Source organism: Ursus maritimus, unplaced genomic scaffold, assembly GCF_017311325.1.
Source record: "Ursus maritimus isolate PB19 unplaced genomic scaffold, ASM1731132v1 scaffold_35, whole genome shotgun sequence".
NCBI lineage: Eukaryota > Metazoa > Chordata > Mammalia > Carnivora > Ursidae > Ursus > Ursus maritimus.
Genome location: NW_024426119.1, coordinates 16,264,297 through 16,277,225, shown reverse-complemented (window position 1 = coordinate 16,277,225; position 12,929 = coordinate 16,264,297). Strand labels below are relative to the sequence as shown.

General features: G+C 44.3%; 1 protein-coding gene across 2 annotated transcripts in view; it reads right to left on the bottom strand.

Annotated features, from left to right (window-relative positions):
- The window catches only part of ALDH1A2 (aldehyde dehydrogenase 1 family member A2), a 94,846-nt gene extending 89,576 nt beyond the window's left edge, over positions 1–5,270 (bottom strand). For both annotated transcript variants that reach the window (XM_040620594.1, XM_040620595.1), the window contains exon 1: positions 5,113–5,270. In XM_040620594.1, coding sequence (XP_040476528.1) covers positions 5,113–5,229 — 117 coding nt within the window. In that variant the 5' untranslated portion in view covers positions 5,230–5,270. The remainder of the gene's footprint in view (positions 1–5,112) is intronic.
- Between the last annotated feature and the right edge of the window lie 7,659 nt (positions 5,271–12,929).

The window sequence follows — 12,929 nt, the reverse complement described above, 5'->3', positions numbered from 1 at the left end:
ATGGGTGTGGCTGTGTGCCAATAAAACTTTATGTACAAAATCAGGCAGATCATCTGTAGTTTGCTGACCACTGCAAGCTGTCACTAAGATAACTAAAAAAGACGAAAATATACATCAGTATTTCTAGTTCATCATCCAGCTGAGAAAGACTTGAGACAGAACTGCGTACATTGGTACTTGAGATGTTTTTGGTCTGGTCACGGTTTCATCACCGGGCTTGGGTAATGCAACAGAGAACGTATTACGCAGGCCTCGTCTCTCTTCAGCCTGGCTACAAGGAAATCAGACCTCACAGAAGAGGCACCTCAGAGAATCTTCTACCCTCAAATAGAAAAACTATCATTCCTCATTTTATAGAAGTGGAAGACAGAATTGTCTCAACAAATGATGATTCCATATGGTAGCGTAAGCCCGCAGAGCAGAAGGCATCAGGACCCTAGGAGAGTTATCTAACTCGAGCCCTACAATGAAGATGTTAGCTTCTCTAGTTTAAATGAAGATGTCACAAACATCAAAAGCTGTACAATTGTGAAAAAGTAGTCTTGAAAATCTGAGATTTCTATAAACAAGGAAGTGTGCTTCACAATTTATGATCAAGACAATCTCGATTAGAGGTTTGGAAACAACTAGACCCACACCATCTTTTAAGAAATAATCCCTGGGATAGGCAAGAATCTTGTCCTAGACCTAACAACAACAACAACTCAAAAGGCACATCAAAAATAGTAATTTAAAGTCAGTAATTTAAATAGTAATTTATTTTTTTATTTTTTTTTTAAGATTTTTATTTATTTATTCGACAGAGATAGAGACAGCCAGCGAGAGAGGGAACACAAGCAGGGGGAGTGGGAGAGGAAGAAGCAGGCTCACAGCGGAGGAGCCTGATGTGGGGCTCGATCCCAGAATGCCAGGATCACGCCCTGAGCCGAAGGCAGACGCTTAACTGCTGTGCCACCCAGGCACCCCTAAATAGTAATTTAAAGACACAGCTGCTTCTTAAGAGGAGTGGACCAGTACACGTTCACCCCATGTTTGCAATAGAAGCAACACAAAGAATAAAGATTTAAACTCTTTCTCTCAGAAAACCAAGTCAAAACAAAACAAAAATCCAAAAACAAAAACAACTATGTGACTGTTAAAAAAAACAAAGTGTATGGTGAAGCAAGTTCCAGCAGTTTTTTTAAAAGTCAAGGCCAAGGTCTTCCTTATCAATTATTTCTACTTCTTCCCTTTCCCTCTCCTTCAAAAGGTTTTACAAGGATCAAATAAGATACACGTGGAAGTGCTAAGTAAACCATTAGGCCCCATAAACAATGTAAGTGGCACTACACATTTTATTATCATTATTGTTATTACATTGATCGACTGAACTATTGCCATGCTGACAATTAATTTTTGGCACTCAGTCTTTCTAATAAGACCCTAACTAAGCTCCTGGAAGGCAAATGCCCGACTAGCATAATGGAGAGCACTGTCATTAGGAATACTAACAACACTCAATGGTCACTCAAACAGCCTTTGGACCGAATTGAAATTGACCCCAGAAAACAGCAGATGTTCAATAAAAAGTTTTTAAATGAACAAACAAATAAATAAACAGCAGTTACCCAGTGCACATTAGCTCTGATTTTCAATTGATTGTCTTTTATTTTTTCTAGTTTAGTAGACTAGTCAGTACTCCATAAATGTTCCCTTCCTCCCTGAGTTCTTGCTCCCCACAGCATCAGATGCTGGAAGAAAACACAACCCCTTATGTTACTGTTAGTTATAGGCATAAACTGTCACTGAAAAAAAACGCTCAACACAGAGACAGCACAATGTGTGTGTGTGTGTGTGTGTGTGTGTGTGTGTGTGTGTGTGTAACAGTGATGTGGCTGTAGGGAGGAACTACTGGAGCCAGAAGAGATGACAGAGACAAAAGAGAAGGTAGGGGTGGGATAAAGACCGAGAGATTCTAAAGACCTTCTGGGAATCTGGAAGAAATCTGCCCTGCAGTTAGGGGCAGTCAGTAAAGTGCTAGCCTTGATTTTACAATGTGTGAACTCCTACAATATATTCAGCCGTACGAAGTTTTAAAAACCAGACTGATGAAAGAGAAACAATTCCGAAAAGCTTTAATTCATAAAAACACAGCTAAAAGCAATCAGATTCCTGCGATAGCTGATAAGCAGTCTTCTCAGGATACAAGCAAGAGTGAGTACACATTCTCTTGGCCTCAGAGTGGTCCCCTTGCTACTTCTTGTTGGCGGACTTAGCACTCTTTCTTGACTAAGGCAGTCTTTGGAAAACAACAACAACACCATGTTCCTTAGTAAGGAATCTTTTTTAAAACTTGGGATTTAGCTCACTGCATTAAGGAAATAAAATCAGACATATACCAATGATGGTACTGCCATTGATCCTTAGTCTAAAATGGGTATTAGAACTTCGGAGAGGTAGGCTTATTTTTAAAACTCAATATAACTGCATGAAAGTCAATATAGGAAGACAGCTTTAGCCCTTTCAGCATTCATGGAGACCAAACTGTAATTCTGGAGTATTTTCACTGGAACTTTGACAAAGGTGTAACTTTTATTTCTGATGATCTCTCCCATTCCCCCATTGATAAAAAATGCAAAATACTTTTAGAAGAGGAAGACGGTGAAAAATACAGGAAAATACAAGATCACAAATGCAAAGTTTTCTGAACCCATGCTGCTTGAAATTCTCATAATCTGACCATTTACAAGTAGGTAGTGACTTCATGTTGGTCCCCAAAACACATTTAAAAATCCTGTTGTAATATCCTTCTCTAAAGATGTATTCGTTTAAGAAGACAAATATGATGAAGGATCCGTCTTGTTTATCTTGTACCACTTTGTGACACAAATACCATATTTGTTTCTTATGTGTTTATTCAACAAGCCCTCCAGCACAGAAATTTCTAAGCCATTACTCTTTTAAAAATTCCTGATGAATGTGGTACTACTGTTCCAAAGGACGAACTGTCCATTCTACCTTTTTCATTCTTCTGTTTCAAATTACCAATACCCCTCACTTCTGATCACAAGTGAATTTTTATAAACCTTTCCACTAATCTTATTTTCCTTTTAAGTAAAAAATCATTACCCATTACCCTCAGCTACCAACAGAGCAGCTTCTGCTCTTCACGTTAAAAAAGCTGCTCGCCCATGACGCTTGTCTCAGAAAATTTAGAAGCCTCGCTAAAAAGCTGAGGAAGAAAGCTGCTGGGAATGTTCACAGATATCTGATTTAACAAGGTTCTGTGAAAAGAGCTTGCCTTTAGATTAGCATTACTCAGTGTTTACGAGGGTTGTTTGTCAAGCCAAAAATAAGGTGCCTCCTCCCCACAAATTAAAGAGTCAAGTTACAATCCATTATTTCATTTCTGATTGTTTTTCTTTGTAATAAGTGGGAAAGTGGATACTGGATAAAAGTCTCTCCCGAGCTAAAAGACTCTACATTAAAGGCTTCAATTAGCTATAAATCAGTTGTCTTTCCTACCGGGGGAGAACAAGAGAAAAAGAGAGCAGGGGTAGTCGGAGAAAAAGAAAACTGGAAGAGCTTCCAAATTAAATTCCGGGATACCTACTGCATACCTAAAACTCCTTTCCGGGGCTGGGAGGAAAATCCAAACAAAAGTTAAGACTAAAATCGAACCCTCCCGAATAGGAGAGTTCACTCCTGTCTCACAGGGAGATCTTGGATCTTAAGACCTTTAAAGAGAGGCTGAAGAGGTTAGGGACCCTCATAAAACAATACGTTTATGCTGTATACTTTTCCTGCTTGTTCCCAAACCCAGATATGTGCCCCGCATTGGCACTATTGTTATGCAAACAGTGTCTAAATGGCTGTAACCATTAACGACCCCCCATTAAAATGGCTTTCAAAAATTTGTCACACCATCTAAAAAAGCTAACAGGTACATCAGAGCCATCATAAATCGGGCATTCAGAACACGAATCACCTTGATTTGTATCCTAAAACTAACGCAAGTAAAAATGCAATATTCGGATTTTTAAAAAATTTATCTTTCAACCATTAAGCCTGAACCAAACAATTTACTTCTCAACAAATTTAGTTTATCTTGTAATAAGCATTATGGGAAACTTTAACCCTATTGTGTGCGCGCCTTGTGTGTTTAAGTTAACAGGGAGAAATTTAGGGTGGAAATCAACTGAAAGGATAGAAAATCAAACAAGAGAACTGTAAAATGAACTCCAAGGAACATGACTTTAAATCCCATCTATCTCCCCTCTTCCCATGCTATAACGTTATAATCACCCCCGTGTGTCTAATTAATATATTTTTTCTATGTGGAATTCGTAGTAAGTAAATTCAATTTACATTAAAGTAGCGAATGCATATTCTTTTTTACGTGGTGCAACAGCAACAAAAAATCCTGCTTGGCAAACCCAAGATGTCAGAGTTCGTTATAAAAGATTTCTTTTCGGTCCGAAAGCGAGCCCGTTAATTTGCGTCCATTTAGAGAGTTTTCGAGTTTTCCAGGAGAACTGCCACTGCCTAAAATTCGAACGAAATGCCGATCCCGGAGCTGCCGGTCGCCAGCAGCCAGGTTTCCGCGCAATCTGCAAGGGCGGCCGGAGCGCCGCGCGCCTGGTCATTCCTCCCGGAAAGCCGCTCCGCACGCGCGGGCTTCTGAGGACCGAGCGGGACGCGCAGCCCCGCGGCCCCTGAAGGCGCAGGGCCGCCGGGAAGAACGGCCGGGCCGCATGACCCACCTGGCGGGAACCCTTCCTCCCCACTTGAGGAGTCGAAGCGGTGCCGACGCCTTGCCCGCGGCAGCCCGGACCCCGAGAATCGGACTGGAAGGCAGCGGCAGACGCGGCATGGGTAAGGAGCCGTTGACCGCGACCCCCGGCGCCGCGCTTCAGGTTGGGGCGAGCCCTGAGGTGTCCCGAGACCCCGGCAGGCCTTCGGATGCCCCAACCCCGAGGACGGGGCTTCTCTCCGCCGCGCGGGGATGACAGGCTGGTCCGGCCACCCCGGCCCCTGATCCCGTCACGCCGCCCTCGCCCCCTAACAGATCATGGGCAGGAAGGAAGGTTCTAGAAAGCCTTGGCGGACGGCAGGTCCTCACCGGCCGCTTACCTTGGTGTACTTGATTTCGAGGTTGGGCGTGGGCGATGGCAAGAGGTGCAGGGACGCCATGAGGGCGGCGGGGTCAGCCTTCACCTCGCCGGGCATCTCGATCTTACTGGAAGTCATGGTGGCGGGCCGAGGTCTCGCTCGCCCGCGGCGTGGGCTGTGCGGGCTGTGCGCGCGGTCCGCGGGCCGGGGGCGCGCTCGCCTGTATATAGGCAGGTGTCAAGCTGGGGCTCTTCTTATTGGACGTGAGGGCCGAAGCGCGGGGGGCTGGTCCATCCTACCTAGGACGCCCGGGCGCAGCCCCGATTTACATAAAGCCCGCCGCCCGCGCCGCGCGGTCCGTTCCCTCGGCGCCCACGGTCAAGTGCGGCCGGCGACACAGGCCCACGCCCACCCCGCTGCCGCCGCCGGCCTCGACGGCCAGAGCGGGAACCCGCGCCGCGGCCGCGCGGGGCTCGGAGACCCGGACCGGCCTCGTTCGGGCTCGGGCGGAGGCGGCGGGGGGCGCACCTTGGCGGATGTCGGGCACGGGTCGTGGCCCCAGAAGCAGAGCGGGCGGGGGCTGACGCGGTCTCAGCGGAGGAAGCTCCCAGGGCGCGGAAGGCGGCTCTTGGGGCGCCAAGCGAGCCCGGCTGCTGATGGGGAGCGTCAGGGGCGCCTCCCACCCACGTCCCGGGGCACGCCGAACACGCGTTCGCCTTCTCTCCCGGAGACCCGGGGGGCGCCCTCCGCTCTCCTTCCTCGGGCAGGCGGCCCGGCACACACCCACTCCCCACAATGGAGCCCGAGGTGCGCCGCGGCCGCAGGGTCCGGGACGGGTAGTAATGAGTGCGAGTCCTTCGCCCCACACTCAAAATTAAGGATCCCCGCAAGGCGGCCCTCGCCGGGCTTCTGCCGCCCAGGTGCTGCCCTCTGCCGGCTGGGACCGCCCCTGGCGGTCCGGGCTGCTCCCCAGGATGCCGGGCGCTGGTCCTTATAGGCTCTTGGGAGTTGCATGTTTCATTGGCCTCTCTTTTTCTTGGATCCCCCCTTTTAGACCTTAACTCCTCGCCCCCAAATAACACAATGATATATTTGCTTTGCTTTTCTGTTGTTTTTCACGCCAACAGCAATCATCCCGCCAGACATGGGTTTCCTCACTTAACTACCCATTTGGGGTTGAGCTTCCATATCTACATTCCCCCCTCCCCCGCCAATTTAGGTGTTTATGTTGTTCCAACAGGCCTTCTTGTAGTTTGTGGGAGCCTAGAGGTTAGCATATAGGTGTACGTCCAGAACCCAGAGATCCCATCCCAGAACGGGTTTTGGGCTGGGTGGGCCAAATCTGGGCTTCAGATAAAAAAGACCTCTATAGGTCACATCTCCTCCTCACTCCCAGTGTAAGATTGACAGGCGCCTGATTCTTCTTTTAAACGCCATATTCAGAGCCGCTACAACCTTATTTCTTCTTATGTTAAGGGTCAGCCCGAAGAGATCTTGCCTTAGATACTTTCCCTAACTAAAAATGCCTAACACTCAGTGCCTGGCTACTAACCAATAGTAGAAATAGACAAAAATATTGCATTTCAGTATTAGGTCTCTAGAAATAAATTCCAGCCTCTCAGCACCCAAAGTAACTACCCAAGATTACCAGAGTGAATTACCTCAGTTTAGGCAATAGAAAGATCAATTCACAATGGGATCTCAGAATGGCCAAAAATTGTGTTCTAGTAACAGTCAAGGTTCATTAGATACAGGTTTTTTGTTTTTTTTTTTTTTTTTTTTTTTTTTGTAAGCCTTGGAGAGTTGGAGATACAACTGAGGAATCAAAAAAATAAAGTCCCAGAATTAGCTGGTAAAAGAGGGAGAAGATAGTAGCAAGGGGGAATCAATGGTGCTCGGGGAACAATTCTGCCAACATGTTTTGCAAGGCACCATACTGGAGGCTAGATTACAAACGAAGTGAGTAGCCGATACCCTCAGTGAGCTGGAATCCCCTCCCCGCAGGGAGGTAGGTCACTGAGGGGGGGTGGGGAAAAGTTACAACAGAGCACCAGCCAGATGATCCGGGGGTCCGCTAAGGAAGAGGTCGGCTCTCTGGGAACGCTGGCCTTTGAGCTGGGCCATAAAAGGAGAGGTGAGGCGTCCACAGGCCAGGAGAGGACAGAGTAGGTAGTAGAGTCCATAAGAGCAAAGGCATAGAAATGCGAGGGAGGGGGCATCGATGTGGCTGGTGGAGCGGCGGATGAGCCTGGCAAGGCAGTTGACACAGGTTGTAAGGACCTTAATTCTTGAGACACTGAGAAGCCATCGAAAGATTCTGAGCATGAAAAAAAGGGAGATCTGTATAAATTACACTGATAAATGAATATTGTCAGGAAAGTCTCTCACAAACTAGAAACCATTGAGCTCTATTCTTCTCCACGCATAGGACAGGGGTGTTCCCCTTTGACCCACCTCTTGCTTGCTAACTCTAGTTCTAGCACCATGGCTGGAAAAATGTCTCCCAGGGAAGAAGCAGTATGATGGAATCATTAGCATTTGTTACACAGTGACGTAGAGCAAATAAAGAGATTCCCTCTTCTCCAGGCAGGAAAAGGAGGATCTCTTAGCTTTTCCTCATAAATAGCTCCAAAAGGTCTAGTGCATTCTTTTTTTGTCCAATTCAAGATGGGGTACAAGATTGAGCAGAAAAGAACAGTGAATGATAATGACGTCTTCAGTGTACGTTTTCTTCATTTCTGTTTGTAGGACTTATTCTGCAGCTACTTACTGCCAGAACCTCTTTTCTCACATTCTTAGTCTTTCCTTCGATTCTCTTTCTTTTACTCTCTTGTCCTATTATTTTCTCATTTCCTCTAGAGAGTTCACCATAGTTAAAGCAGCCATCTTCCCCACAACTACCTTCAGATTTCTAGCATTTCGAAATTCACTCTTTTCCATGATTTGGTGAAGAAACATTTTTTTCCCACCCTTATAATGTTTCCTTCTTCCACCCTCTCCCATCTGTAATTATTTATTGTTTAGGATACATCTTGTTTATAAAACCCCTTGCACAAGGGAACACAAGCTGCAGCGTGCTCTGTTTCCTTGTGAAAACAATTTATTAGGCCTGGTGGAACCAATATCCTGGAGTTGTAGCGGCGAAAAATAAATTCTTGCCTCATATTTCCTCACCTAAATAATAGAATGCAAAGTTGTAATTTTAAGGCACCCACTTTATGTGAAGTTAGTTTTTGGTTTTTGTTTTTTTTTTTTAAGGTATGAAACCATAGCAGGGGCTTATTTTTAGCTTGTAGTTATGGAGGAACAAATTGAGAAACATGCTTTAGAAAATCAATGAAGGAAACCAAATGGAGCACAAAGATTCCTCCTCCCAGCCAAGGAACACTTTTGGTTTTGACAACAACAATGTCCAGCTTGAACTTCAAGCTTCCATGTTCAGGGGCTATTTCAGCCTCAGGTGGCCCCGCTTAATTGCCTTCCTGTTGCCATTACTAACCATGCTGACAGCCTACCTTTTCTAACAGATACACTTGCATTTTAATTTATCTGCACAAATAAATCACACATTATAGCATTTCTCTCTTCCGGGTTAATTGAATCAGTTCCTTAAATGTCTCTAAGTCTAATGATTTAAAAGGAGCACATTGTTTGAAATATTTAAAAAATTAGGGCCCTTGGGTTGTATGCGGAATGATCTCAGAGCTTATTTCAGATATAAGTGTTTCCTAATGATCTCATTCATCTCAAACGGGATATGCTCAGCTACTTCATTTAAAATGTTTCCTGAAAACTCTAACAGGAAAGCTTAATACAAAGTATATTTATAGAGAGATGGTATTTAATTTATTAACCAAAGCTTATACAGAGCATTACATGTTTTTATCCGGAATGCTTAATGAAGTATTTTGGACCCCTTCTGAAAGCTTCTATAAAACAAATTCACTTATATTTTTATTTAACGTGAATATTAACTTTTTATTTGGGATCTAAACACTCATTTAATTATCCTGTTCCTTCCAACATCTAGAAGGAAAGAGGCTGAGATTGTGGCATTTATTAACCATAAAAATTCTCTACATATTAAGTCCCGCATACCCCAGTGTGGCCTCTGGTCACTGTATTCTATGAAAAGGGGGTATTTATGGCAGGGATTAGATTCCTAATTGGTTATGACTCCAAAAATAATGTTTTGTTACAAAACACAGTTCTTTCCTTTTAAAATATATCCTCTCCCTTTTGGGAGCCTCGAGAGACTATTTTAAAAGTGGAAACTAGATTTGGCTTTGTTGTAAAGCCCAGTTCCACCTCATATATGTTTTAGAAGCTTCAATCTAGGGGAGGGATGAGCTCAGCACTTTATCGATAGTCACACTTAACGGGCACAGGGAGAAATTAAAATCCCAGCTCTGCCGCCTTCTCTGCGGGGCCTGAGGAAAAAGGCATTAGCTCCCCCTGCAGTTGATGGCATGTATGTGCAAACGAACGCGAAATGTCGAATGGCAAAAGTTTGGATTTAGTGTATTTTATCTGCTTCTGGTGAGAAATGTTTGGAGTTGTTACAGTTTTCATTTGAATTAGGCTGGAGGGGGGAAAGAAATCTCAGAATGCAGACAAATTTCAAACTACAGTTAATTTAGGAGAGGGACTTTCATTAGAAAAGCTTTTGACTTTTAGGAACAGAATGATTGCGTTCATTAGCCGACAGTCCTGCTCGTACAGTAGTCTAGAGCTTGCGGTGTCCCCGAGCCAGTCACACGGGCGTGTCTCAGATGGGGAGCAACTATTTTTAATCATGGTTGGTGAGGAAGGGTTACTAAAAAAAAGAACCCCTTTGGCATGTAACTAAGTTAAGTTTGCTTCTTTGTTTTCCTTCCATGTTCCTTAATTTGCAGTTTTCCTTTCACTTTTAAAATTCTTCACATCTACACGTAACTCTTAACTGCTGCTGCTTACTTTAGGGCTCGCCCATTCTTTTTTTTTTTAATAATATTTTTTTATTATATTATGTTAGTCACCATACAGTACAACCCTGGTTTTTGATGTAAAGTTCGATGATTCATTAGTTGCGTATAACACCCAGTGCACCATGCAATACGTGCCCTCCTTCCTACCCATCACCGGCCTATCCCATTCCCCCACCCTCCTCCCCTCTGAAGAAACAAACTGAGGGCTCTCCCATTCTTAAACATAAGCTCCTTCCCCAAGTCCTTCTGCCCTTAGGCGGTCAGTCATCCAGAGGGTCTTTCTTCATGTGGAATGGTCACGTGAACTTTGGTGATATTTGATATCCATGTTCACAAGAAGACGAGGCTCGTTGAACAGTCATCATCTCCCTCTTTTACATGCTAGAATGAGCCACTGAAACTCTTTTCACTTTAGATGTCTTGAAAACAGAGGGGAAGTGCCGCTTCTTTCTTCTCAACCACACAATTCAAGCTGTGAAGGACACAGGGCAAAACTGGGAGGCATTCAGAGCCGGGACACTGACACCCAAGGTGGGACGTCCCACCCCAAACTGCAGAGAACGGGTGTCCTGCTTCAGGCATACATATTCCCCCTTCTAGGGCGTCTGTGACTCCCTGACTACTGGCGCTAAACATAGACTCTGTCCTCTCTCTACCGGTCACAGAGGTCCTACTGAACAACTATTCCCTGACAGTACATTAAGAGCCAAGCACTGACATGGAGTCTCCGAAGAACAAAAAAGAAGCATATGGGATGACAGTGGCTGCGGACATGAAGCTCTCCAAGGGCCGGATGAGACAAGAAAGAAGCGGAAGCTGCGGTGCACAATGAGTGAAAGGCTGTGGCAGACACGGCACAACCTGTTGGCAAATCCCTTTGTCGACCTTTCCATGGGCTCCCTGGAGGTGGTGTTCTCGTGGAGGGGGGGGGGGGGGGAGGCATACGACACAAGTGGTAAAGATAACATCTCCCAAAACATGGGCCAAAAAAGAACTCCTTCGAAATCTTTTAGTGTGAAGCCAGCTAATGTGATTGGAGAGGTTGGCTATTTGTAAAATTGCAATTCCCAAAAGCAAATACTCAGAGCCGAGATTCCTCCTACTTCCCAAATCCAAGTCAAATGTTCTCAAGTATAAGACCTTTTGGTACAGACCTATCCAGAAGAGAAGGTAGAGGGACCAAGGGCAGCTGAATTTTTTCCTCACTTAGGAAGAAAAGAAGGCATTACGTATGACATTAGGTCATGATTCTAATGGTTACATCTCTGCTATGGATTGATATTGCCCCCTCACTCCTGCTTAGTTGGGATGATCAGACATTTCATGGAATGGTCCAGTGGTTTTCAACCCAGCTTCCAATTATAATCATGTCGGGAGCCTTAATGGAGGCCTGGTTCCACCTCCGAAGATTTCAGTTAGTCTAAGGTAGGGCCCAAGGCACTGCTATTTTTAACAAAACTTCCCGGTGTCGGTAAGACACAGCCAATTTTGAGAACCATTGGTTATAACCCACAGAAGGTTAAATCTGTGGAGTTACTTGAATCCACTCGGCAACCTCTGGGTTGGGAAAGTGGATTCCATGCTTCCTACTCTGTAGTGCTCTTTGATTTGCTATTTTTAAATTTACTATTTGAAAAACACATCAAGCCTCAAATGGATTGACCTTTCTGCTAATGTATTTCACCTAAATTAGCAGAGGCAATTAACTAATTTATATTGCAATTGTGCACTTTCCCGTTCACATTTATCAGCTCTTAAATGCTCGATCTGGTGTTGCAGTTTAAATTTTTTATTATTACCCTTTAAATCTGAAGAAATGTCTTACATCTAATTAGCCAAACTTACATATTCAATTAATAGATTCATTATGGGCTAATGAATATGGAGGCAGCACGAGGGCAACATCTGCTTGCCAGTTGAAAGGACTCAAACTTTCTGCCATGAAAAAAGAAAAATCTGTCCTATAACTAAAACAGCTTGAACTTTCGGTTTTCACCTTTCTGCATACTGGAATGCCCATAAGGAGTTTTAGGGGCCTGCTAACACAGGAAAGACAATATATTGTCCAGAGATAACTGCCGTTCCAGAGAAATATGAGAATCAGAACTGCAAAAGAAATACACCTCCGCGGACCCTTTTCGATATAAAACCCATGCAGGTCTAGATTTTCACCTCAAATTATTGAGGTTTTTCTAACCTGCATTTTTCATGAAAAATGCTTAAGAAAATAAACTCAATGAGGGGCGCCTGGGTGGCACAGTGGTTAAGCGTCTGCCTTCTGCTCAGGGCATGATCCCGGCGGTATGGGATCGAGCCCCACATCAGGCTCCTCCGCTATGAGCCTGCTTCTTCGTCTCCCACTCCCCCTGCTTGCGTTCCCTCTCTCACTGGCTGTCTCTATCTCTGTCGAATAAATAAAATAAAATCTTTAAAAAAAAAAAAGAAAGAAAATAAACTCAACGGAAAAACAAACATCACAAATGAAACAAAATCTTTAACCTCCTGTAATATACTTTAGGATCATTCCAAACTCGTGTGACTTCATAGATTTGAAGATATGGCCAGACATACCTTGGGAACTGGACATTTCGGTTATCAGTTATATTTGGAATCTAGATAATTCAGAGACCTAAAATGAATTTCCACAATATTTTCAATTATTGAAATTCTGGTTTTTTATTTCTCTGGCTATGAGGAAACTAGACATTTTTAGTAATGATGAAAAAGCCATGAGTTTCAGGAAAGGTGGCTGAGAGCTAGAATTCATGTGAAAGACTCTTTTTAGAGATGGCAAGATTGTGGGGAAAATAATCAGGAATCCCTTCCTAAGCACGTGTTAGGTCCCACGTCAGAGCAAGAATTAAACGAGTG